The sequence below is a fragment of the Melospiza georgiana genome, chromosome 21 (genome assembly GCF_028018845.1).
Source record: "Melospiza georgiana isolate bMelGeo1 chromosome 21, bMelGeo1.pri, whole genome shotgun sequence".
Classification (NCBI taxonomy): Eukaryota; Metazoa; Chordata; class Aves; order Passeriformes; family Passerellidae; genus Melospiza; species Melospiza georgiana.
The window spans coordinates 3,302,530-3,327,645 of record NC_080450.1 but is presented as its reverse complement, the minus strand read 5'-3'; the positions used below and the strand labels follow the sequence as shown (position 1 = coordinate 3,327,645).

The following is a 25,116-nucleotide window of genomic DNA, read 5'->3' as shown; positions in this document are numbered from 1 at the left end:
AGGAACATGCAGAGTAGAATGAATGAGAAAAGCTCTTTATATCAGCGACAGCACTCAAGAATTAAATTCCTAATGTGCCTTTTAATTTCCAAAATGTGAAAATGTTATTTTGCAAACCCGTATTTATGGCAGCATCTTTCATGCTAAGTTCAAAGCTTCAAGCTCAGGGCACCTCCTTCAATCTGTTTCTATTTTTACTGAAAATCAAGGAGCTGAATGCACAGCATTATGTGGCATTCATCACTGAATTGCTCACACAGAGTTGCTCTCCAAACTCTGTGGTTATCTAAGAGGAACTCAGGAACCCTGGCACATTTGGGTTGGGATCAGCCAGTCCCACATTGCTTTGCTTTAATGAAAAGCTTGAGAACCTGTTTGTGAGTAAAGTCCTCAGAGGACAGATGTGTATGTAAGAAGTACCATATACACACATTTGCTGTCAAATACTAAATTCTAAGTGAAAATACCAAGTTCTCACTGATAACTGCATTTGCAATTAAATGATTTTAATTGTAGTTAAGCATGGTTTCTGTTTTGTCAATAAATGTATATGAAACCCTGAGCCCTGTATCTAATGGTTCATGCAAACACATCTCCATTTAATGGCTGCTGTGGCTTTCCACATTTACAGCTCACTGCCTGTGATCATATTTACAGCCCAAATGTGTTTTATAGAGCTAAGGGTTAATGACCAGCAACTGCTCTGTTCTCGTTGCTGTTGGTTTTTAGCCCTGAAATAAAACCCCATGAGGATGTGATGCTGTGAAAGTCCACTCCCTGCCTGAGAGGGAGTGACCCCGGACTGATCTCTCCTGCACACCCAACCCAGTGTTGGGTTGGGTCAGGAGGGATTCATGGAGCACAGGGAGAGCTGCTGTCAATTCCTCTGCCTTGTTCTGTGCAGGCACTTCCCCCAGAATTGCAATTTGAGAGTTTGATATGCATTGCTTTTTCTGTTCATGGAAAGAAAATTATTTAAGTTCTCATTCAAGATGTGTATTTCATATTTTTCCTTCTCTTAGACACCTCTACCACACACAGCTTTCACCTCTGGCCCTGCTTGTCATTACTTGTTTTCTCTTGAGTGCTGTGGTTATTTTGGGAGGTTTTTTGCTCATGTTCTGGGTTGTTTGTTTTTTGTTGAATCATAGCAACCCTAGCAAAATTGCTTTGCTTGTGTTCTTTCCATATCCATTCTTCTATGGGTTGGTTTTAGGGTTGTTGGGTTTTTTTTGCTGTTGTTTTTTTTGTTTGTTTGTTTGTTTTTTTGAGTGCTCTATAAAAAGCAGAAGCCTGTGTGTGACCCTTCCAGTGAGAAACTTTATGTTTTTCTACTTTTGCACTCATTTGGTGGTACATTTTTGTAGATGCACTTAAAAAAAAACATTCTATGATTAAAGACTGAAATAATTACAGAATATATCTGTTGCCCAGTTCCTAGACTGTTGCAGATAGAACATGGACCTGTGTTTCTGTGTAGTGTCTCTCTGGCTGTGCAAGACAGCAGAATTCTCCAGACAAAAGTAAGGGACCTCATTAGGATTCAGGAAATTCATTTGAAAGCAGTTTTATACCTATGGTTTAAAGCACCATTTTTCCTGATAGTTACAGGAGTTGTTAAATGTGGAGCAAGAACATATCAATTAGCAAGAATGCATTCAGCCTGAAATACCAATAATTAGTTGGTTGGCATTCAGGACTCTGAATTGCTGTTGGAGAATGAATTATATATGGTGCTGTAAATTTTAATTTTAGCCTATTAAGCTGTAAAGCAAGAAGAATGAAATACTCTTTGTGCTGTCTCAGTGGATAAAGTGCTTAAATTAGAGTGGATCCCATTGGGAAGCAGCTTCCCCTCAGTGCACCCGGAGAATCCGCTGTGCGGAATTGCAGGTTTGGGGTTGCAGCTGCAGGGTACAAACACACGGGGGATGGGCTTAGTAATGGCAGCCTTGTGCTGCTGCTGCTTGCTCCAGGAGTTGGGATTGAATTTAGAAACTTCCAGGCTGGGCTGGATGGGGCTTGGAGCAAGCAGCCCTGGTGGAAGGTGCCTGTGGCCAGGGATGGAGCAGGATGAGCTTTAAGATCCCTTCCAGCCCAGCCCATGCTGGGATGGTGTCATTGTGTGAACTCCATTTTCAGAGTGACTAAACACAGCAGATGGGCGCTGTGGGAGGAGGTTACCAGAGGGGTGGGGTGGTGGCAGCTCTGCCTTTGGGCTTGCTGCAGGTGGATTGGCTGAGTCAGAGCCGCTCTTTGCTCCAACTGCGCTTTCTCCTTCGCAGCTCCCCCGAAGGCGGCCAAGCCCCCGGAGGAACACCTGAAGGCTGAGAACATCCAGCTCTCCAACTCCTTCAACTACAACGTGCTCCAGCATCTGGGCCAGTTCCCCCCTCTGATGCCCAACAAGCAGCTGGTGGAGTCCAACAGCAGCAGCCCCCAGCCCGCGGGCGGCACCAAACCCGCCATGTCCTACGCCAGCGCCCTGCGGGCTCCCCCCAAGCCCAAACCTCCTCCTGAGCAGACAAAAAAGAACAGCGACCCCCTGTCCTTGTTTCAGGAACTTAGCCTAGGTAGTTCATCAGGTAGCAATGGCTTTTACTCCTATTTTAAATAATCAGATTATTTTTTTTAGAGAGAATTTAATTTTTATTTGTGTCGGTAGATCTAAGATAGTTGGGGCTTCACCTGTAGTTGCAAATATTCCCTTTGTTTATATTGGTAAATATATCCTCACTTAATTGCTTTGCTGCTAGACTTGCAACTAATTTTTTTTTTTTAATTATATTCCATTATTTTGCATTTTTTGATGTGGGTCGGGTTTTTGGAAGCTTTTCTGTAGGAAGACACACACGTGTTATTTTTTAATTTGTGTAATGTTAATGATATGTTGCATTAAACTAGCAGCTGAGAGATTACCTGTACAACTTGAAAAAAGGAAAAAAAAAAAGGAAAAAGAAAAAAAAAGAAAAAAAAAAGTTTGTCTAAATTGTATTTAAGAAGATTGTAAGTAGCATTTACATTTATTCAATAACATTAGCATACTATGCTGGGTTTCTGTACCAGAAATGGCCAGTTAATGTAAAAATGTATGTTATTTCTGCTTAAATTCATTTAATTTTTTTTTTTAATAAAGGTGCAGCATCTTCTAAATAATTTCAGTTTTATCAGCTTTTTTGTGAAGGGATGCTGCATTCTCAGACTTTTATAGTTTTAGATTCTGTATGATGTGGTATTGTATTTTCCATCCACTGTAGGGTAAAGTAAAGGCGTTCTTTGCAGACACCTATGCCATTGTTTGGAAACATTCAGATAAAAGTATTGGTATACTTTGAAAAAATAATAAAAAAATAGAAAAAAGAAGAAAAAAAATTAACAAAAAACCCAAAAAAATCTACATTTTATTTTTGGACAAGCTAATAATATAAGCTTGTTTGAAAAGTTAATTTGATAGGTTTTTTAAATGAATCATGAAGCTGAAAATAAATTTTTAGGTATGTTGGTGCTTAGTAGATTTAATAACTATTTTAAAAAAAATGCGTGAATTTAGTAAAATACTTTTTTGTTTGTTTGTTTAATTTTTTTTCCACTATGCATGTGTAAATGTTTGTAATCTGGCTTTTTCCTCCCCTCTTCTCCAGTGGTATAAAGAATTGTGCCGCTTTAATTTTTTTTTTTTTTCCGGTAAAACTTTTGGTACATTATTTGATGTTTACATTAAAATGTGACATTATACAAGGAAATTCAGATATTTTGCTAACTGTTTTGTTTGAGGAACATCATTAAAGAAGAGATTTAATGTTTGTCAAAGCTGTATCCAAATTAATCAAAATCTTCTGGGGATCAGAGTGGTTACCAGGTTATTTATCTCCGTGAACCTGGCCCTTAAGGAATCCAGTCTGAAAAATTAATTATGGGATATAAAAAAAAATTAAAGAAACAAATGTGAATGAAAATTCAGAAGATAAAATCTTTGTGGATAAAGATTTCTGGTCTTGCACACTGTCCCTGCTTTGTGGCTGGGGAGCTCCAGAGGGGGGTTGTAGAGTTTCTCCTTTATTTCTCCTTAATCCTCCTTTTTACACTTGAAGTAACTTTAAATCTGGGAACTGGTTTACAGGGATGAGCTGGGTGTAGTTCAGAATTCCTCCACTTATTACCTGTGAGAATTGAAATTTTAGAGCTGTGAGGAGGTGATTTCAGATTTTTATAGCTGTCCATGGGACACCTTGCTGGGGAGCAGTGGCTCTGCTCTGTTCAATAAGATTTTTGCTCTAATTACAATCAATCAGGTTCATTTTTTTTTGTATTTGACTTCCTGTGTTAAGACAAGGGTCATTATGTAATGGGGTTGATTTAAACTCAGTACACTGCAGAGGTTTGCATATAAATTTTTTATTATAAATCTTTGCTGGGTTATGATTCAGAAACTTATCTGAAAACTTTCTTCCTTCTTTTTGCTGTGAAGCAAAGCTCGTGTAACTCCTTAATTTATTTCCTAATGTTATACCAAACAAACAATGCTGGGGAGGGGACAGCCCCTGCCAAGTTCTGCTCAGCACTTCAGCACAGGGCACGGAACCCAGACGACCCAAAAACGAGGAGAGGCCAAATTCTGCAACCTTGAATCAAGCAAAGCTGCTGTTAAATGGGTTTTTGCCAAGCTGCTGGCTGCAGGAATGGGAAATTCACTGGCAGAGCTGAGGTGGGATCCAGTGGAGGGAGGAACAGGACTGGCAGAGCAGAGATGGATCCAAAGCACTTCACGTCCCCAAGTCAGCATTTTGGAATTTCAGGGGTTTCAAAGTCACTCAGTTCTATGGAGCAGCCTTTTGATTCTGTTCACCATTTAATATTGAATATTAAACTAATAAACATCACTTGTTAATTTACTGTTATCTGTCAATCAGTTAAGGGGGAGATGGTTGCATCTCACCACATTTTATTCTGTTTTACACTGGTATTTTATCTACACTGAAAATATAACAGATAAAATCCTATTTTCTCTCTGATTTAGAATTTCAGTTCTTTGACTTTATGGAGACCCCAGCTGGTTTTGGTGCTAAATTTTCATAAGTGCTCTCACCCAGGAATTTGAGGATGATATGATAGAGATGATCTGACTTAACAGCTTTGGCATGAATCATTTGGATTTCTTAGAGTTAGTTTTTTTCCAAAAGATTATATTTTTTTGAAATGTCTTGTCTGGCCATTGTATGTCACATATACAGCCCTGAGTGAGATCTTTGATTTTTGGAGCAAGTTATCCAATATTGATTGAAGTCATGTTTAGAAAATCCCAAAACTGTATTTTCAACTCTCCTAGAGCTTCAGTCAAACTCCTATTAAAGTGAAATTAAGCCTTACAGATGGCTCCAGTGGGCAGTGCTCAGGCTGCACTGTAAATATGGACCTGTTACAATTACAGGGAAAATTCAAAATTGAATTTGTGTAAATTATCTTAATTTAGGGGAAATTATTGGAGGCTGAGGCATATGCACCTACTGGGTATTTGGCTCCTTGACTTTTTTTATGCTTCTGTTAGTGCCAAATCCCATGCTCCTTGCCCAGGAATAAACCCCCCATTGTTGTCTGTGGAAAATTTAAATGACAAATCTAAATTTACTAAGCTTGTATTTGATACCAAGAATAATTCCTGGTTTTATTTTCTATAATTCCAGTTTTTGATGAGAAAAACCTGAATGCCTTATGGGAGGTTGTCAGTGTAATAAGAACTAATGAAGAATGAAGGGAAAGATTTTTTAAAAAATGAATTATTTTGATTTTAAGAAAAATATTTTTTTTTTTTTTACAATTCAGATCCCAGAGGGGGTCACAGGGACAATTCCCCTCCATCCCCCTTTGTGCTCATGTGGCAGCTTTGTGTTTCCACAAGGCATCTCATAAATTGCTGTTTGGCATAAAGCTGGCTGCTTAGAACCAAGGCTCCAGCATCCATATTTTCTCCTGGAGGTTGTCATCTGATACAGTTTGTCCTGGATTTTTAATTGTGTGGGCTGTGGTGTTGCTGACCCTTTGCAGGATGTGAGTCCTGCCACTGACTGCGAACCCTGCCAGTGCCATTCCCTGTTTGATTAATTAATGTTTTGTTCCCAGATTTGTCAACTTCAGCTGGTTTTTTTGCAGAGATCGTGCTCCATAAGCAATTCTTTTGCTATGTGTGTAGCACCAAGAGCAGTGTTTGACCACTCCAGATTTTCTTTTTAGGCTGAGCTGAGGCATATCAGAACCTGCACATTTCCAGGGCAGTGAGCCCACATGCTCTGCCCATATCATCCTTCAACTCATTTGTTTTGTTAGTTTTTAAGGGTTCTAGTTTTCCTAGAAAAACTGCAGACAATTAACTTGTCAAGACAGATGGTGATGATCTATGGTGCCTATAAAAATTTGCACATCGTATTCCTTGACATGAAGGATGGGCTATTTCTGTTGGTGTAGCAATACTTGCGCCAGTCTCTGTGTCAGGAGCAAGGGCTGAATCCTTCTAAATTTGTTTTTTCTTTCATTCAAGAGAAGTAAAAGGATTTGCAGCAGCAGCAGCAATGGAAATGTCAGTTCGGTGTGGGGGTTTTTTGGCAACTTTAGCTGAGAAATGTTGAGGAGTTTTTCCCTCATTAAGGATTAATAGATGCTTCTGACAAATTACAGAACGCTCAGCGATATGAATTATCCAAGACTGGTTAAAAGATGTTGTCAGTCCCTTTTCCAGAAGACTTGGCTTCCTGCTGGAGGGTAAATACCTCAACCAGACCAGCTGTAAAGCCACTGAGGTGCTCCCAGTGAGACTGGTGATACTGGGCATGAGGCTGAGCCACAGCCTGCGGTGCAGCCTTGCCAAACAGAATTGTGCTGCTGCTTCTGTTACGTAGAAAATAGTCCAGAAATCTGAGTTTATTCCCTTCTCTGCCTTCCTTTGAAGAAAGCAGCAGAGCAGCTCAGTGTCTGATGCAGAGTGGGCATGTGTGATGTCTGCATGCCTTGAATTTATGTTCAGTAGCTTCAGTGGAGCCCGAGCATCGCTCAAGTGTCACAAAGCAACGACAATCTCATCCTCTACTTCAGTCAAAACAAAGTTGTGACGCTCTTTTCTTGTCCCTTGGTGACAATGGAAAGGGGAAATAATTGGAATGGATGCTTTTAGAGCAGGTCCCACTGCTGTGTGTGCTTTATGGTACAGAGCAGCCTGATGCTCCTGTAGTTAAGTCATAAAGTAATGCAGTGTTCCGAGGGGCACTGTCCCACTGTGGGCAGAGGAAGCTCGTTTTAAATTAAGTTTAGGCTGAGGTTGATTCTCTGACAGTTCCTGGCTGTGGTCAGGTTCCTGGCATGTGACTGCCCAGCTGCAGCTCTGGACAGAGCCCAGGGCCTCCATGTGAACCCCCAGGGCTGGCAGTGCTGCAGGTTTCTGACACTCCTGTCTCAGGTGTGCTCCTCAAGAGCTGGCAGGCCCAGGTGAGAAAGTGTTCCTCTGCAGCAGGGCCAGGGGTCTCCTTGGAGGGAGGGAAATTCCCAGATCTTTGGGGCTTCCTGGAAATAATTTCTGAGTGAGGAGAAAAAGGTGATGGCCACAAGAAAGTCACAGAGTGGAAATGCCTCAGTGAAAAACCAAAGTAAATTCCTGTGCCTTTGCAAATAGTTTGATCAGGGTGATCAAACACCTGAGCATCCTGCATGCGCTGGCTCTCTCTAGGTGTGGACTAAAGGAGAAATAGAGGTGTGTGCCAGGATTTCTGGGTGAAATCCTCTCTCATGCTCCCATCTGTGCTGCCTTGTGTGCTGAGCTTTTCTCCCCCACCCGCTGGTGCTGGGCTGTGCCTGCAGAACCTTGTTGCAGATGAAGGGTGTTCAAGAGCTCAGCTTGCTGCTAAACAGGCAGTTTTCTTCTTCGGGGTTGCTTGTCTGACACCTTTTCTGCACATTAAATTCACACAGCACAGCATTTAAAAACAAGGGAAGCAGATTCTCTCCACGCCTCACAGCAAATCTTACATAAACAAAAACCTTCACGTCTTCTGTTGTGATTTAACACTTGGGCTTTGGCAGACTGGAGCAGCCCAGATCTCAGCACTGTGGCTTGGGCAGTGCCCTGGGGCACCTCTTGGGGCTCTGAGGAGGGGACAGGCACTGGTCTTGGATTAGGGAATGGCAACTGCCCTGAAGGTGTCCCTGGCTCTGGTAGTGGCAGGGCCAACGCTCAATATTTTGTGGTGGCTGGTGGTTGTTCCTTGTTCTGCAAATTGATTTGCCTGCCTCTTTCTCTGGTGCCTGTTTCCCACCTGGTTCTTTGGCTGTGTCCCAAACCCAGGAGTGCTCCTGTTGGATGTGTAGCAGCTGGGTTCCCATCCCTCTTTGGCTCTGGTGACTCCCTGCTGGTGAGGACGTTTCCTTCACATTTTCATGGTCCATCCCTGAGGTTCTGGTGGCTCTTCCCTGCTGTTTGCTCAGCTGAGAGAATGAAAACTGAAACTGGTTACAGCTCCCCCTCCAACATTATATTCCTTTTCCTTTATGAAGGCCAATTACTTTTATTAACTCTCTTAAAACACATTATCAGCTCTGGCAGAACAAACCTGCTGCAGGAGCAGAGCCCTTCCCACCGTGAATACCAATGACTGATTTAATGGATGGGTCCCTCTTCAGCAGTTCTTAATATCTGGAAGAAGAAAATGAAGTTATCCATGTGCTTCTCAGTCTAGCAGGGACCATAGAGAGCAGGGAATGATCACAAAGCCTCAGCCTGGAGCAGAAAGAGAATAAAACTCAGTGAGTCTTAAGGGCTTTAGGAGGCATCTGGCTGAGCTGCCTGAGCTCTGGCTGTGGGTGTAGGATCTCGATGCCATGAGCTGTGTGTTTTCTCTGCCTCGTGAGTAAAGTGATCCCAGGGAGGCTGTAAAACCTTGGATCCAGGCCAAAGCCCAGCACTTACCAGGAATCTTTCCACTGCCCTCCCTGGGGCTTGGCTCAGGCAGATCAGGAGATGGGTGAGACCTTCCAGAGTGTGTTTATGTGAAATGTGCATGTCTTGCTCTTGAATATCAGGAAGGGGACTGAGTGGCACCTTGGCTGGGTAAAAGTTGGCCCATCAGGATGAGAACCCACCTAGGAATTGCTGTCTCCAAGCAGAGGTATTGAAGGACAGGGATGGCACTTCAGAAAAGGTGTGGGTGACTGAAGGGCTTCCCCAGGACACAGCACCTGCCACTGCTGTGTGGGGTGATAACTCAGACCCTGTCCCCAAACCTTGCTTATCTCAACCCATGGCATGGCTGAGGTGATGATGAGGATGATGATGATGATGGCTGAGCTGGGAATGCTGTTGTTCCTGCCAGCTGCTCTGCTTGGATTAATCTTTGCTGTGTGATCTGGATGTCCCAACCCAAGGTCAGCCACCCTGGTGGTCACACTGACCACTTTCCTTTCTGTTGTTGCTTGTAAAGGTTCTCCCTAGGAACTAGCCTCTGTTTTCTTGAACAATGAAAATGCAAATTCAGGATGTCAGCTCTGTACCCAAAAATAAGATTTCAAAACCATTTAGCATTTCAGAGTGGTTCTGTGACAACATGAAGACTTGCAGTTGTCTCTCATGATGAGAGACAGGCAGAGCTCCTCAGTTCACACTCAGATCTGAGCACCAGTGAGTGCTTCATCCCAAAACTTTATAATATATGTGTTATTTGTACTGCTTTTCAACTTCAAAGAGCTTGGAAAACATTAATGCAATTTCACAAAAGGCTTCTGTTCTTGCTGCCACTCTGCTGATGGGGAAAATGGAGATGAGCCTGAGTCTGGCTGGGGCTGCTGGGGCTGAGCCCACCCCAATGGTGGGGCCCAGGGCAGCCCCTCCAGCCAGCACAGAACTGCTGGGGAATTTCTCCACATGCCGAACATGCCATGATTTCAGACCTCTTCATATTGACCAGAGATTTTTCTGTTAGGAATTCTGGTTTTCTTTAGGATTGTGAACAGCTAAACACAGAGCACTTCAGTTCCCCTTTGTCCTTGATTTTTAAATTACCGGGTAAAAAGAGCACACTGTAAGTCACATATGTTTTACTGCTTGGGGGGAAATGCTGAGCAGATTCTGAAAATTGAACTGTAAAAAAAAAAAAAAAAAAGAAAAAAAGAAGATACACCCCACCTTTTGGTGCTGGGGTACCATGAGGGAGAAGAGGGCTTGGCTGGAGAGGCTGGGTGAGGGTGTGGGGCTGGGGGACCCCCAGTGCTGGAGGGGCTGGGTGAGCGTGTGGGGCTGGGGGACCCCCAGTGCTGCTGATGGTTGGATTGGGGGACCCCCAGCCCCCAGAGCGCCTCAGGCAGCTGTGGCAGAGCCCTGCAGGCTCTCAGCAGCAAAGCAGCGCCCGCAGCATCCCCTGCCCTGCCCGGCTCTGATCCTGCAGCAGCAGCAGCAGCAGCTCCCGAGGCACCGGCGGGGCCCTCCCAGCGCTGCCGCTCCTCCAGGCAGGATCCTCTCCCTCCCAGCAGCTGCTCTGGAGGGTTTTTCCTGAGATGGAGCTGTGTGTACACTCACATGTGCACCGAGCAGAGCAGGCTGTTTTTACAAAGCTCATTCACGGGGAAGGAACGAGAGCTCCGTCCAGCAAACAGCACCCAGCACAGCACCCAGACCTGGCAGAGTCTGATGGGCCAAGTGATTCATCCATCAAAATAATTTCCCAGAAAATCATGCTACCAGAAGATTATGCTTTTTATTAAAGGAAAATATCACTCTTCATGTTCAGTACTTCTTGGCTTTGCCACTGAAGTTTAAGCAGAACACAAGACTCTGTTTTGTGGGTTTTACAGTTGATTTACAAGAATGGAACTGCAGGGTGTAAATTTGGTGGGGAGATTTTTATCCCAATGCTATGCAAAGTTCTGTTTTGTTTTTTATCAAATGTTAACATTTTAATAGAAAGCATAAGGATCTCCCGCTTACCCTGGGGGAACAAGCTAACCCTTCTGAGGGAAGGAGTGTGGCATAAATGGGGACATTGACTCCCCACAGTGTCTCTCTCTGACCAAGTAAGGTATAAAAACCTCATATCCCTCATGGATCTATGCCCAACTACACCAAACATCTTCTTCATAACAAAGCTGTCTCCTCTGTGGCCCAAGCTGTCTCAGACACACATTTCCCCTCAACTGCATCAGCACAGCGCAGCCCCAAATTGGCACAGAGCAGTGCCATTCTCACACACCCATGATGGTGTTAAGTGGTCTGCTTTCTTAAAAAAAGAAAAAGAAAAAACAGAATCAAAAAAGAGAGAAAAAAAGAAAGAAAAAAAAAAGAGAGGAAAAGAAAAAAAAGCAACAATTGCAATCGAACATCCCTGGGTTCAGTAATGACTCATTTGGTGGAGAGCACATTGTGTAGTGAGACCCAGGCATTTTAAAAAATACAAATATTTTCAGAACACTTTCTGGATATTTTTTCATGGGTGCAGGCACCATCAGTGCTCGGGTTCTGCGTCCATGCAGGTCTCCCAGGGGTTCTGGGGGAAGCGGGGCAGCGCGATGAGGAGGAGCGCGATGCCGCAGACGAAGAGCAGCACGAAGGCGGAGCAGGCACAGGCGAAGGACCAGGAGTAGCTGTACTTGATCCAGGCTGTCTCCTTGCTGTCAATCATCCTCTTCACGGATTGTCTCATGACTTCTACAGAGATGATGATGCAGAGACCTGAAGGAAGAGAGGAGCAGTGGGTTGAATAACCAGCTGTCAATTTTTCATCCTTAATTAACCGCCTCATCTGTTGTTTTGCATACAGGAACTGCAGTGAGATTCACAGGTGAGTCACTGACTTCAGTGTTTGAAGGAACCAGTGCTCAGAGCTGCCAGGAGCTCTGCCATACCTGAGGTCAGCCACTGACTTGTTGAGTGTGATCTTTTAGGCAGGCTTGGATGGGAAATTCAAAGTGGGGGAGGAATAATTGCATTCCCTGGGGAGCTTTTTCAGAGGTTGAGGAAGATTTTAGATTGAGGTGACAATTTGCACCTCAGTCTTTCACTCATTGTGGCATGTCAGAGTATTCCTGGCTCATGTACAAGTGCAGTCTTCGTGTGCTTGGGAGACAATTGTGTATTTTGGGCCTGGATCAGCTGTTTTGTTGGTTTGAATTTTAATAAATGAGATAAAATATTGTGTGTCCCTGGTTCAGACTGGGACAGACAGTGAATATACTTGAAGCTAGTGAATATACTTTTAAAGGGGGTTGGAGAAAACACAGAGCAGCTGCTGAACAGGACATTCTCACACCACACAGGGACCTGTAGGCTGTGGCCAGGAAGAAAATGCCTTCAGGGCATTTTTAGAAGTGTCTCTGTCCCCTCAGGATCTATCTTAAATTTCTCTGTGTTGTCCTATGAACCAAGCCCAGAAATGTGAGCAGCTGTCCCCATACCTGCAAAGGTGTAGAACATGGATGCTGGCTTCAGCAGATAATCCCTCTTCTTCCTGAAGGACAGGAGCACACAGATCGTCCCCATGATGGCAAAGCCAACGCTGAAGATGGCAATGGCTGCAGCTGAGATGCTGTATTCTGCCAAAGGGAAAAGAACACCAAAAATGACATAGTGCACATTTTGAGCCTGCTGCCATCAGCTGTGGGGATGTTACAGCAGCTCACTCTGAGAAATCCTGGCTTTGGTGAATTGTTTTCTTCAAGTGATAATGGGGACAAGTATTGGCCATGTATCTTTGGAATGTGAAAAAAGCAGAGTATAAAAGAAAAAAACAGGTATAAAAGCAGAGCAGGAAGGGGAAAGCACTTTCTGAACACCCCTGAGATAGCCCAGGGCACCTTTGCTCACCATCCCACCTGTATGGGGCTGCTGGAGCTGCTTTGGCTCTGCTGTGGAAATGTTCTTGTCAAAGCCTTGCTGAGCTCCATGCTCTGGTTCCCTCCCATCACCCCACACCCTGCTCCCAGAGTAAATAGACTAGCTCAATAGCTAGAATAGCTCTTTCTGCTTTTATTCTGTGCTTTCTGCAGAGCCCTGGCCCTGCACTCTGCTGGTGCTGTCCCAATATCCCATGGGCTCAGCACCTGGGTGGGCACGGCAGGCCAGGGTGAAGTGTTTGCACAGCTCATTTTTATTCCTTTGCCTTTACAACAGAGATTTCCAGCTCTGTACAAACCCAGCTTCTTCAGGACATGGGATTCAACCCTCCCCAAAAGTCCTTACAAAAGGTTTTTGTAAGCCATGTGCTGGACACTTCCCCCAGCCCAGCACTGCTCAGTGCCTGGGTGGAGGGGGGGAGCTGCTACTTGAGTAATTCAAACCTTCATTTGCATATTGAGTTCGTTTTCAGATTAGTTTAATGTTTAACACATGTAGCCATGCATGAACATCACACTGCCTGATGATATTTGCCTTTCAAGCCATTTAAATAAAATATCTCCCAGGCAAAATCATGAAGAATTTTTTTGCCTGTTACTAATTAGCTCACATCCAAATGAGCTATTTCTGCAAAGGGGAACAGCAGATTACTCTTTGTTCTCACTGCTTTTCATATCACTGTTTTATTATCATTTTCTAAATGTTTCTCTTTTCTCTGTGCTGGAACTGCCTGAAAGTGTTCGTTTCATTGTAAAATCTTTTGCTGGGCTTAAGATTTTCTTTTTTGCCCCAAAGAAAAGAAGTTCTTCCTGACATTTTTTTCCCTGAAGAAGAAATTATTCCTGATTTTTTTCTGCATTGCCTTGAAGGCATTGGGTGCATTTTGAAGATCAGGTGGCTGGATCAGATAGCAGATAACTGAGCAAAAGCAGGTGACTCAGATATATACTTTTCTATCTAGTTAAAATTCCTGTCTTTCCTGTCTTAGGAAGCTACTTTTTTAGGGAACCTATCTTCAGGGTTTTCCACCATTACATTTTCCACTAGAAGCAAAGCAGATTAATACATGCGATGTATCCAATGGCTCCCATTTCCCACAGTAAATATGTTGTGTTGCAAACTGTGAGGGAGTTTGTCCCCAAAGACAGGATGAGGAAGAGAGAGGAGCATGTTAGGAGAGCCCTCAAAATATTTGGACTTACTAAATATGTGAAATTTGTCCATGGAAGACAATTTTGCTGTAAACACTGACAGTTCATGTCTTTGCAGGATCCCTGTTCCTTCCATTCATCAATTGCTCTATTTTTTACATGACTTTCATATAAAATCAATATGAACCATAAAATTCCTAATGGTCCTCAGAGAGCCTCTGCACTTCTTTTCAGGGTCAAGACTCTGCTTGGGGTATGATTTATTCATTTAGGTTTTATTAATATCTTCCCCTTCAATGGCAAAGGCTGAGTGTCACGGATAGTGCCAATGTTGTAAAGTCATTTTTATCCTGGAAGCACTTTTTGCAGTTTTCCTGGCTATTGACATTGTTATATATTTGTGGGACAACTTATGTAAAATCATGTTTATGGGTGTGATCATATATAAAAATAATTGTCCCCAGGAAGCTGGGATTTGACCTTGTCCAGGGCATTTTCCACATTTTTCTCAGCTGATGGTGCCTGTTAGAAATTCTGCTGCTTTCAGCAGAACCAGGGCAGAACCCTCATTTTGGGGACCCCTTTCCATTAGGTCTTGTGTGCCCATCACTTCTTACAACATTAGGAAAATATTCTTTTGGAATCATTCCTACCTTTCTGGGTGGTTACTTCAAATATCTCTGAGGTCTCTCCTGGAGTGAAGTGCTTGAAGTAGGAGCAGTTGTGGTCTAAAAGAGAAAAGAAAATTCAATTTTGTGCTCTTGGAAACCTGTGATAAAATGTAGTAAGACTGAATTAGCTTTTTATTGATGTACCAAGCTTGCAGTGGTTTGGAGGCTCCCTACCCTTGGTGATGCTGAAGAACTGGGGTTGGATCTGATTTCCCTGGGAGCAGATGAGGACACCAGACTCCAGCATGGACAAGGCTGAAACCCCTCTGATACCTTTTGTATCCCTGTCAGAGCTGATTGCTCTCCTGCTTAAAATGTCAATTACAGATGATTTTTCTCATTGTGTTTTTGGCCATCACACGTTTCTGCCTCTCAGAGCTGCAGCATTTCCTGGGGCTGGGATCTGCTGTGCCCACAGCTGAGCTGGCAGCTCCCTTCCCTCCCCAACCCACTCCATGGTGACCTTGGGGTGCAGGCAGGGAGGATGGAGGGTCCTCACCCACCTTTCCCTTCTGCTCTTCCCTCCTGCAGCTCACAGAGCCCTGTGTGCCATTGGGGGGAATTTGCTGATCTGGGGGTCCCAGAGATGAGACTGCTGCAATGCAGCACAGCACAGCACATGGTGTTTGACTAAAATAGAGATGCTAAGAGCTTTTTTTTTTTTTTTTTTTTTTTTGTGGCTGTCAGTAAAAAAAGAACAAAGCAAAAAAGACCAAAGCTTTTTGAAGCCCAAGCAGTTGCCCAGGGAAGGGAAGGCTGTGTGAGCCAAGGGCAAAGAGGCTCTCATGGCAGGCATTATCCAAGTTTGATCCCATCAGAGCAGCATTATCCAAGTTTGATCCCATCAGAGCAGCCTGTTAAGTTAATTTGATAGGGCAGCAGAGTTAGATGGAGGGAGCTTTATGAAGTTCCTGTGTCTGGACTTCACATGAGCACAGTGCCAGGTTCGAGGTGTTTGTAGGGGGGTCAGGAAGCAAGCAGGGATCAGGATTGTGGGGCAGGGGGTGTGGGGATGCTATTTCTGCCATACTCATCATCCCACTAAGAAATTTTATTAGCTGTGACACTGAAAGGAAACTTGATGGAGGACACCCATCATTAGCAAGTGGCATTTCTATTCCTATGGAGAATCCTCTGATTCTCTATATTCTCCAAGACTACTTGAATAAACATGTAAGTTTTTCTGTGCAAATAGGAAAATGCTTTCATGGTGTTTTGTGTGATTTGAACTGCAGTATATGCTGGGATTAGCCTCCAGCTCATGCTCTGTACCACATTTGTACCAGCTTGCTTCTCTTTTTTAGCTTTAGTACATTAGGGAAGGTGTTAGCTCTCTCCATGGCCAGGATCCTTGTTGCTCCTCAGCCGGTGAGGGTCAGTGAGGGCAGCAATGGCACTGGGGCCTCAGCGGGATGGGGAGGCTCTGCTGGGGAGGAGCTGCTGACTCGGGCCTTGGCAGCAGCAGGGTGAGGGTGGAGGGTGTTCTGCTATTTATAACTGATTTAATTGAGGCTTTGCAGGGGTGTGGAGCAGTTGCTGGCCAGGAATTTGGCTGGACGGGTGGCACTGGAGGGGACGTGCTGAGCGGCGCCAGCCCCGACTGCGCTGTGTCCTGCTGGGCCGGGCTGGGCTGGACTGGGCTGGGCTGGGCTGGGCTGGTTTGGTTTGGTTTGGTTTGGTTTGGTTTGGTTTGGTTTGGTTTGGTTTGGTTTGGTTTGGTTTGGTTTGGTTTGGTTTGGTTTGGTTTGGTTTGATTTGGTTTGGTTTGGTTTGGTTTGGGCTGGGCCAGGCCGAGCTGAGCTAAACTAAGCTAAGCTGGGCTGGGCTGGGCTGGGCTGGGCTGGGCTGGGCTGGGCTGGGCCGGGCCGGGCTGGGCTGAGGGGACACACTCAGCACCTGCCCAGCACCCCTGCAGCACCCAGGGGCTCCCAGTGGCCCAGGCTGCCTGAAACTCAAAAATAGGGCCCCTTTCCTGAGGGGCTTCCCTTCTGTTAAATAACAAATTTAGCACCAGCTTCCAGAAGGTTCTGGGGGGAAGCCTGAGAGAAGCTGTGGCACTGTCCCCACCCAGGCCGGGAAAGGCACAGGGTGAAGCCTGAGCCAGGCTGGGTGCAGGACATGCAGGGACTGCTGAGGGTTTCTGCCTGGGAGCATTTCAGTGCCTCCTTACAGCACTAATTTCTCTGGCAGAGAGGTCCCTGTGCTCTACCTGTTGGTTCTTGTGGGTTTTTCTGTCATGTAAATGGTGGCTGCTGGAGTTAGTGACTCAGAGAGGATTTATTTTCCCTCTCCCAGGAGATGGGTAATTGCAAAGCAGCGTTTTTGGGCCTGTTAGGGGAAGATTCCTTGGAGACACTCTTATCTACTTAAGTTTATAAGCTGACTTTTATTTCATCTGCAGATTCTCCTTGCTGGAGACAAGGTTAATGTTTAGCTCTGGAATCTCCTGACCTGTTCTTTATTATCCTTGCAAATGACTGGAAGAAATACATTTGAACTCAGCCCTCTGTGACTCTAATTGTGAGTTTTGAGCCTCAAAGCAGTGGTTGTGTACCTCCACCAGCAACTCAGTGGTGTCAGAGGCTGAGCACTGTGTCTGGGACACTTTATTTTGGGATTGCTTGGTTTAGCTTTTCATTAATTCTCTAAAAAGCCTGAACTCAAAGGAGCCCTCAGGAGTGCAGTGCAAAGGTGGAGCCATCCAGACTTGGTGTGGTGTGAGCACAGCACAGCTCTGTGTCCACTGCAGGGGAGCCAAACCAGCCCAGCCCACCCTCCATCCCCATAAACCTTTCAGAGGTGGATTTGTCTGCAGGAGATGGAGCTGCCTCTGTCCTTTATGGCCCTTAGCAAAGCTCTGCCAGTGTATGATAAAAGGGCCATCACACAAGTGGGTTGGTGGTTTTGGAAAATACACTTGTTGTGAGAAAATAGAGCTAGATCTGTTTTGGTGAAATGCTGAATTGTTTTCAGTTTGAAGGTGCTCCCATGCTCTCTCTGTTGAGCTGGGGATATCTGTTCCAACAAGTCTGGTATTCAGCAGAGCTGGGGCACTGCAATGGCTGTGGTGCCACCATGAATAAGAGAAAAGCCCATTTATGCCACAGCACATTTACATATCAGACAGGATTTCCACTGGGGTTGATGATGGATGGACACTGTGTGGCAATCTTCCTTTCTCCCCACCCCAATTCCATCATCTCTGCCACGAGGCCACCCCAGGGTGCTGATGGGGACAGTCCAGGGCTCTGTGGTCACACAAACTTCAAGGTTGTAGTTTGGTTTATCACAGAGTGTCCTCACCCCTCACAGCCTTCCTGCTCCCTGCCCCTCAGATCCATCAGTCCTGGATGAAGCCATGGGATGCAGGAGAAGTGCAATCCCATGGAACTCTGGTTGAACCTTGGGGAGCTGCAACTTGGAGACTTTGTGAGGGGAAGAAAGGCTGGAAAGACCATGAGATGTTCAGGCCATGAAGAGTTTTGGGTGGCAGCTGTCCCCTGCAAGCACTGGAGTGACAGGCTGGGAAATGGCTGGAGCCCGCCTTGCTCTGGAACCTGAGATGGACAGAGCATGAGGAGTTTGTGGCAGGGTGGATGCTTGGAAAATCCTGGGTTTTAGTGTGAGGTTTCCACTTGTGCTGAGTTTGGGAGAGTTGTGCTGAGTTTGGCAGGCCCTTAGAGGCTGTGTTAAGGTGAGGGCTGAGCCATGGAGGGGCCAGGCCTTGGGCTCTGACCTGGCCAACAAGGCCTTTGACACTTTGACACACACAGAGCTTTGGAGATGGTCTCTCCAAGCAGTTTCATTTCACACCTGTCTTGCAGGGTGAGTCTCCTGTAGCAGGGAACAGAGCCCTGCTGACAGCCCATTTGCTCCAGCACTTCTCTCCAGCTGCCTGTGCTCAGGTTCCTGCATTCACAAGGACCTGTTTAAGCTGTTGAACTCCCCTGCTGCTGCCCAGATTACAGGAGCCGCTTTTCAGCACAGCACCAGCACCAGAGTTACGGGCAGTGACACTGAACTGCATTTACAGCTGGCAGTAAAATGCCCCGGTGCCCACCGACCACAGTTAAAAATGTCTCAGTATTAATCTGAATTTGCCTGGTTTTAACAACCATCTCCCTGATCTTTTTATTTGTTACAGCAGCATGCTGAACCCTTTTCAATTTGTCAACACCCTCGGATGGGTGCTGTAAAATTTTAAACCTCTGCCTAAATCACAGCCCTGCTTTGTGGACTGCGAGCCAAGTCATCCTCCCCACTCTGCGCTGTGCTGAGCTCAAAACCCAATAAATAACGTTAATCATGCCATCCATTTCCTCCACAGGGAGCGACTGGTAAATGGTTATTAATTCAGTGATAAATTCTGATGCCTCTTTCCCAGTCCTGGCAGTAATGTCTGGTTATATCTCATGATTTTCAGGAAAAGCAGCGCCTGCATCTGCTCTTTTACTGCGCGTTTGTTCATTCACATTTTCTTGGCTGCTGCAGGTTTCACAACCCTGGTGTTTCCCTGCCGACATCCCTTCCCAGAAGTGTGAAATCAATCGAGCAGGAGCCGTGCGGCCGCAGCCTCACTCAGCAGCCCCAGCCCCGGGGCTCCTCTCCCCTCCCTGGCTCTGATCCTCTCCCGGCTCAAACAGGGATGAAGGTATTTATGTTATAAATGAGGTGCGAATTTCACCCTCTGGAACGTGATTACGACGCAGGCTGTCATCCCAATTCCCAAATATCTTTTAAAAAGTGGATGAAGCAGCTCTGGTGTGGGGGCCAGCCCAGCCCCTCCATAATTCCCAGCTCCCCTGTGCCTGGCGGAATGCGGCGCTGGGATGTGATTCAACGTCTGTGCGAGCACATGCTGATGTCTGTCAAAGATAGCGGCTGCTTTCCTGTGCCCTGCCTGCGAATCTGCTTTGTGCAGACAGCTGGATATTTATGAGTTTTATATTTACCCCACGGTCGTGCAGTTTTGCTGTTTATCCACCAATTTCCATTGTTTTTCCTTTAGTGGGAGTTCTCAGTGCGTGGGGGAAGGCGTGCAGCGAGGAATACGTCTCTAGGCACGTAAGTACCTTCCTGAGAGACATTAAGCATATGGATGACACACTCCCAAGTTTGGTTAGAGGCAGATCCACATGCTGAGGCTCGGCTCTTCTCTTCACAACATGTAATTTGGCCAAAGAGATAAAGAATTGCAGTAATACAGGCAATATACAGTCAGCCCAAGCAGGAAGATTTTTCACAGGAAATTTCCAAATATGTGTTAACATATATTTCATTTCAAGCAATGAGTCTAACACGAAGGCAATCCTGTTATTTCTGTTCTGGAAAGCATCCAGTACCCTATAAGCCTTCTAAAAAAGCAGCGTGGCTCAGTCACAGAGGGAGTGTATTAGTGCAAGCGGCGCGGATGTTGCTGACTTGGCAATCAGCAAAAACATAATGAGCTCCTTTAACCAGGGAATGGAGCAGCCTTCCCGGAAAGCTGCCGTGCCCACTGCCCTCCCCATCCACTGAGCTGCAGGTGGAGACGTGTGTGGGAGCTGGTGCCTCTGGTGAGAGGTGAGGAGGCTCCCTAAGTCCTTGAGAAATTGATTCAAACTCCATTTATGACTCTTTTTTTCTGGAAGTTGACAAACCATCCTGCTGGTCCCTCTCCCTCCCTGCCTTGTGGAATGGCTGTTATTGAACAGCTCAGACATAATCCACCATGGATGGCTGCTCCTCTGGGATTATATGGATCTGGAAATCCTAAAGATCCAGCTGGGTTTGGTGGACCCATAAATCCTCACTCTTGGCTGCTGCTGTCAACATGCCTGGAGGACCCTTGGCTGGGGTTCAGCAAGATTCCCTCCATCCCAATCTCCCTTTGTGATTCCCACTGTGCCCAGTCCTCCTCCCCTTCTCCCCACCACTGTCGCTGCTGCACGGGAGACACAAATATGGTCACAATCAGACCAAGGCAACACAGCAAAGCAACCCCAGCAGGAGTTGGCAACTCATGGAGGTGTGTTTGCACACCACCATGAAAACGACCCCATGCACCCCATCCCAAACTCAGTGCCCATTTTCCTTCTGCCACGGGGGACACGGAGCCTTGTTCCTTTGCTGTGTCCTCCAACCTCCCAAGCAAAGCCTGCTGTGATCCTGGTGCTCACGTACCTCCTGGCAGGCTGATGGGCCCGCAGCTCTTCTCTTTGGGACTTGGCTCCTGCATGAAAATCCGCTTGGTGCAGAGTCTCCAGAGCCCGAAATGCGCCGCCTCGCAGCTGGTGGTGTTTTCCTCCAGGCTGGGGCTGAGCACGGCCCAGTGGTCGGTGACCACGGCGGCGAAGAGCAGCGAGATGCCCACCAGGATCACGGAGAACGTCAGCCGCACCTTCAGGGGTTTGCTCTCGTCCATCTCGCTGGGCACCGGCGCTCCCGGCCGAGCGCGGCGGGGGATTCGCCAGGGCTCCCGAAACCCTGGCGCATCTGAGAGCCTGCAAATGTCAGCCCCGGGCCTCAGGCAGCTGCTGGGCTGTGTCAGGAGGCTCCCTGTGCACAGCTCAGCTTTCGGCCCCGTCCCACCCGGGTTGTTTTGGATTCCCACGCCCGGCCGGGCGGGCGCTGCGGCCGCCGCGCAGGGGCTGAGATCTCTTCACTTGCTGCATGCCCAGAAATAGGCATTAATAGGATGATTAACTTTTCAGCGAGGTTATAAAAACAGCTGTGTTTATAATAGTGCTGGGCCTGAGTGCAGACTGATCCTCTGATCCTAAACAGCATAATAGCCCTGGAGCTGTCACCCCATGCCTGCAGCTCACAGGAGCTCAGACATGGACCTGCCTGCAGGTCCACCAGAACTGTGAGAGCCCAGAACTGTGCCAGAGAGTGATAAAATAAGCCAACTAGTCTATTTTATTATTTATTTTTAATATAGTTATTTTTATTCTAAGCTTTTATTACAATAATTTTTAATTAACCTGAATTGTTATGAGTTGGTGGGTGTTTTTTTGTGGGTTCCATTTTTTGTTGTTGTTGTCATTTTGCTTTATTTGTTGTAAGGTTTTTTGTGTCTTTTTTTGTTCTTTTTCTAATGCAATATCTCTCAAATACTCATTTGCTTTCCTATCAACCAGGTTCCTTGATACCTGCAGTAACTCCAGCAGCCACCCAGCACATCCATTCCTTTCTCCAGCAGTGACTTCACTTGCCTTGAGCCCAGATTGCTGGAGCTGGGCCAGCCTCTCTCCTTCCCTTTGATATTTCAGCTGATTGTAAAGCCAATTTGATGGTAATGTCAATGCAGAGGCCACTGTGGAGGTGACATTACAATTGTGATGTCAAACTGAGGAGGGTGACAGTACCTGAATGTTAAAAGAATGGTTAAAAAAATGCCAGTGGAAAGCTGCAAATATCATTGTGTCAAGATAATGTCAGAGCTACTCTAGTCCTGCTTTATTAACACCCCAGTTTGATGTCAAAATAAAGGTGCAGAGGTGTCAGCTCAGGTTGATGAGGACAGTGTGGAGCAACAAATTAATGTGTAGGGAGAGCATGGGAAAGGGAGACAAAATAAAGTGTAAGTTAAAAAATATTGGTCCAAAAGAAGTAATTGAAGTATGACTTGGGCTAACATTACTCTGCTTGATGTGTGGCAGGGATGGCTGAGACACCCCTGTGGGCAGAGGGACATGTGGGCACCCAGGATGGCATCTGGAGCCACATTCTTGCTGGGATGTGGGAATTGTGGGGAGGAGTGAAGGTACCTGGGGTAAAATTGGAGGGGAAGGGGACCAGGGAGGGCAGTGGGGACATGGAGCAAGGCAGGGACCAGGGACCACAGGCACATCCGTGCTGGGGCTGGCAGAGATATTACAGGTTTCCATTTAAGCCAGAACCAAGAGTGAAAGCAGAAAGACCCAAAGGGAGCAGTCTTTAAGCCAGAAAAGAAAAGCATTAAAGATGTAATGCCTTTTCCTTTGAAGTAGACTCTTGTTAAATTTCACTAGACATCGGTTGATCTCAGGAGCTGCATCTCAACTTCAATTCATTGATGCTACAAACTCCACAGGTGGAGCAGAGGGAAGTGAATATGTTTGCAAATGTGGGCACAAAGTGAGGCTCTGGTTGCTGAGACATCAAGTGCTAATGATCCTGCTTTAGACTAATTACAACCTACAAGGACTGCAGGGGTGGGAACTCATTAATTTTGTTCACCGGTGTTGGTCTTTGTGCCTCTTCCAGTGTTGGCAAGAATCACACTTTCAGTTCTCATTTAGATCCTTCATTCTGGAGAAGTTCTATGGGTTTGGTTTGGCTTTGAGTTTCCTAATTTCCAGGAAACAACTGGAGTGAAATCAGAAGTGAATAATTGATCCTTGCCTGCTGCTGAGTGGAGCTGGAGTGTGAACAGGCTCCAGTGAGCCCCAGCATGGGCAGCAGTGGCTTCCCAAGCTCACATTGCTGCAGCTGAGGTGAAACACTCCCCCCAGCCCCCAAAAATGACCTAGACCTGCCAGTCCATGGGGAAAAAAAATGGCTTTTGTGGGCATTTGGCAAATGTAGAAACAAACCAGATTTTTGGAGGAGCACAGGACTAAAGCAAACCCTGGAAGTTTTCTGCACATCCAGAAGACCACGATACCTAATCCCCTGGGAATGGTTCCTGCAGCCTCCCTGTGTCAGCTGGTAAATATTCACATTTAAAAATCGATATCACATGAAATATAAACAGATTATTAATGAAGACCTGTTGGAAAGCAGAGAGGGCTCCAATTAATTGCACTTTAGGAGCAGCAAGTGAGGGACACAATTCTGTTTCTGTTCTGGAGAAAATGCCAGAGGAGGCATCTGAAGCCCAGCTACTGTGTTGGTTTTATCCCTGGCAGAGGTGGTGACTTGGCTCTGCTCCCCAGCACTTGCACTCTTCTGTATTTCTTTCAGAGCAGCCTCAGCATTTACCACAAGCAGATTAACCTCACTCTGTGGCTCCCTGCTTGCAGAACATTGCTCTGCAAAAACCCATCCCAGTCAGAGTAACCCAGAGAGGGGGAGGCAGCACCTGCTCTGCTCTCGGCTCAGATGGGAGTTCAGCAAAGACCTTTCTTCAAGCAGGGTCTCCTCAGTGCTATTTGGGCTCCCCAGCCTGCATTGCCCCAGTGTGCTGAGAGCACTGGGATTGGGGAGGGGGCTGCACACCCAAAACCTGGGAATGCCACTAAAGGCACCCTCTGAAAGCTCCCTGATTCTGGGGGGCAGTCATGGAACACAAGAGCTGAATGTGTGAGTTTTGGCTGGCTGCTTTATTTTTCAGTAGAATCCCACCCTGCTGTGTGTAGCTGGCCATCCCTGCTGCCCCTGGGAGTGACCCAGAGCTCCCAAAATACTGCAGGCAGAGCTGGGGAAAGCGATCCTGGCCCTGTGAAAGCTGAGCTGGGCTGCAGACAGATGCACAGCCTCTCCTTTCCCTTTGGAAACAGGCACTGCCCCTGTCTGTTGGTTCTCTCATTCCAAGGAAATGCCACATCCTCTTTTTCCCCCTTCCCAAAGCCTGTCTGTGCTTCCCCTCTTCTCAAACATCACTTCTCCCAACACCCCTGCTCACAGAGGGGCAGCCACAGCTCTTGGGGTCACCATTTACCCACAGACTTGCTCATAAATGTGGGCAAAACCTTTCTTTATTTCAAAAGGAAGCATCTTTGGGCCTGAGCTTTAAATGAATTCACTACCTCGTGTCAGAGGCGTGTGAGAAGATGAATCCTGTGGCTCCCTGCAGACGTGCCAGTTCATGGTGAGCCTGGGAGAGGTGGGCAGAGAAGGCAGCCAGAACTCATCCTTGAGACAGTCTGGAGGCTGAGGAGCTGGGAGGTGAAGCTGAAAGAAGTGTTTGAAGAAGGAATCCTGCCTGTGATGCGGGGATGGCTGGGGCTGGCTGGGTGGGGAGAGGCTGCTCTGCTGCTGACCCATGTTTGGCATGTGGGGCCAGGCTTCCTTCAGGCAATACGGGAGAGATCAGGGAGAGGAGGAGGCTCCAGGTGAGCTCATAAGAAAGCTCAAAAGCTGGAGGAAAGCTCAGGCTCAGGGAGCTGCTTCAGAACACTCTGGGTTGTTTTCCTCAAGGGTGGTTTGCAGTGGCCTCTGGTCACCACACCAGGCACAAACTGGGCATTGAGACCACAGTGGGTCTCATATGGGACAGGTTTAAGCCGGAAATGAGAAGGTTTTTCTTCATTTCCAACCAAATAACTGAAAATATCGTGAAGATAGCTTATCTTGGAGATTTTGTGGTCTCTGGGACCACAAGAATAATTTTATCTCCTCTGAAATACTGGTGCCCAGTAACATGGCCAGCTGCAATTAAACAGTGAAAAATGTGAAAAAATAACCTGGAATCTCAGCTCAGAGAATTTGGAAATTAAAAATCTACATACCTTTCTCCACACAAATCAAA

At 46.2% G+C, this 25,116-nt stretch overlaps 2 protein-coding genes across 6 annotated transcripts in view; one reads left to right on the top strand and one right to left on the bottom strand.

The window, feature by feature from the left end:
- Positions 1-4,892, top strand: part of HELZ (helicase with zinc finger) — an 88,195-nt gene extending 83,303 nt beyond the window's left edge. For all 5 annotated transcript variants that reach the window (XM_058038730.1, XM_058038729.1, XM_058038727.1 and 2 more), the window contains one exon: positions 2,286-4,892. In XM_058038730.1, coding sequence (XP_057894713.1) covers positions 2,286-2,617 — 332 coding nt within the window. In that variant the 3' untranslated portion in view covers positions 2,618-4,892. The remainder of the gene's footprint in view (positions 1-2,285) is intronic.
- Positions 4,893-10,708: 5,816 nt separating this feature from the next.
- On the bottom strand, positions 10,709-21,084 carry CACNG1 (calcium voltage-gated channel auxiliary subunit gamma 1). The gene is made up of 4 exons (XM_058038746.1): positions 20,844-21,084; positions 14,664-14,738; positions 12,421-12,558; positions 10,709-11,698 (listed from the first exon to the last, which is right to left on the bottom strand). The coding sequence occupies exons 1-4, from the start codon at positions 21,082-21,084 to the stop codon at positions 11,472-11,474; spliced, it is 681 nt and encodes a 226-aa protein (XP_057894729.1). The 3' UTR covers positions 10,709-11,471.
- Positions 21,085-25,116: the final 4,032 nt, after the last annotated feature.

What these genes read in the sequence shown, in the direction of transcription:
- CACNG1 (XM_058038746.1), bottom strand. Translation starts at nt 21,084, where the DNA reads ATGGACGAGAGCAAACCCCTGAAGGTGCGGCTGACGTTCTCCGTGATC. An exon ending in GCCCATCAGCCTGCCAGGAG is followed by an intron (nt 14,739 to 20,843) that starts GTACGTGAGCAC and finishes TTTCTCTTTTAG; the next exon opens with ACCACAACTGCTCCTACTTC. An exon ending in CATGTTCTACACCTTTGCAG is followed by an intron (nt 11,699 to 12,420) that starts GTATGGGGACAG and finishes CTCTTCCTTCAG; the next exon opens with GTCTCTGCATCATCATCTCT.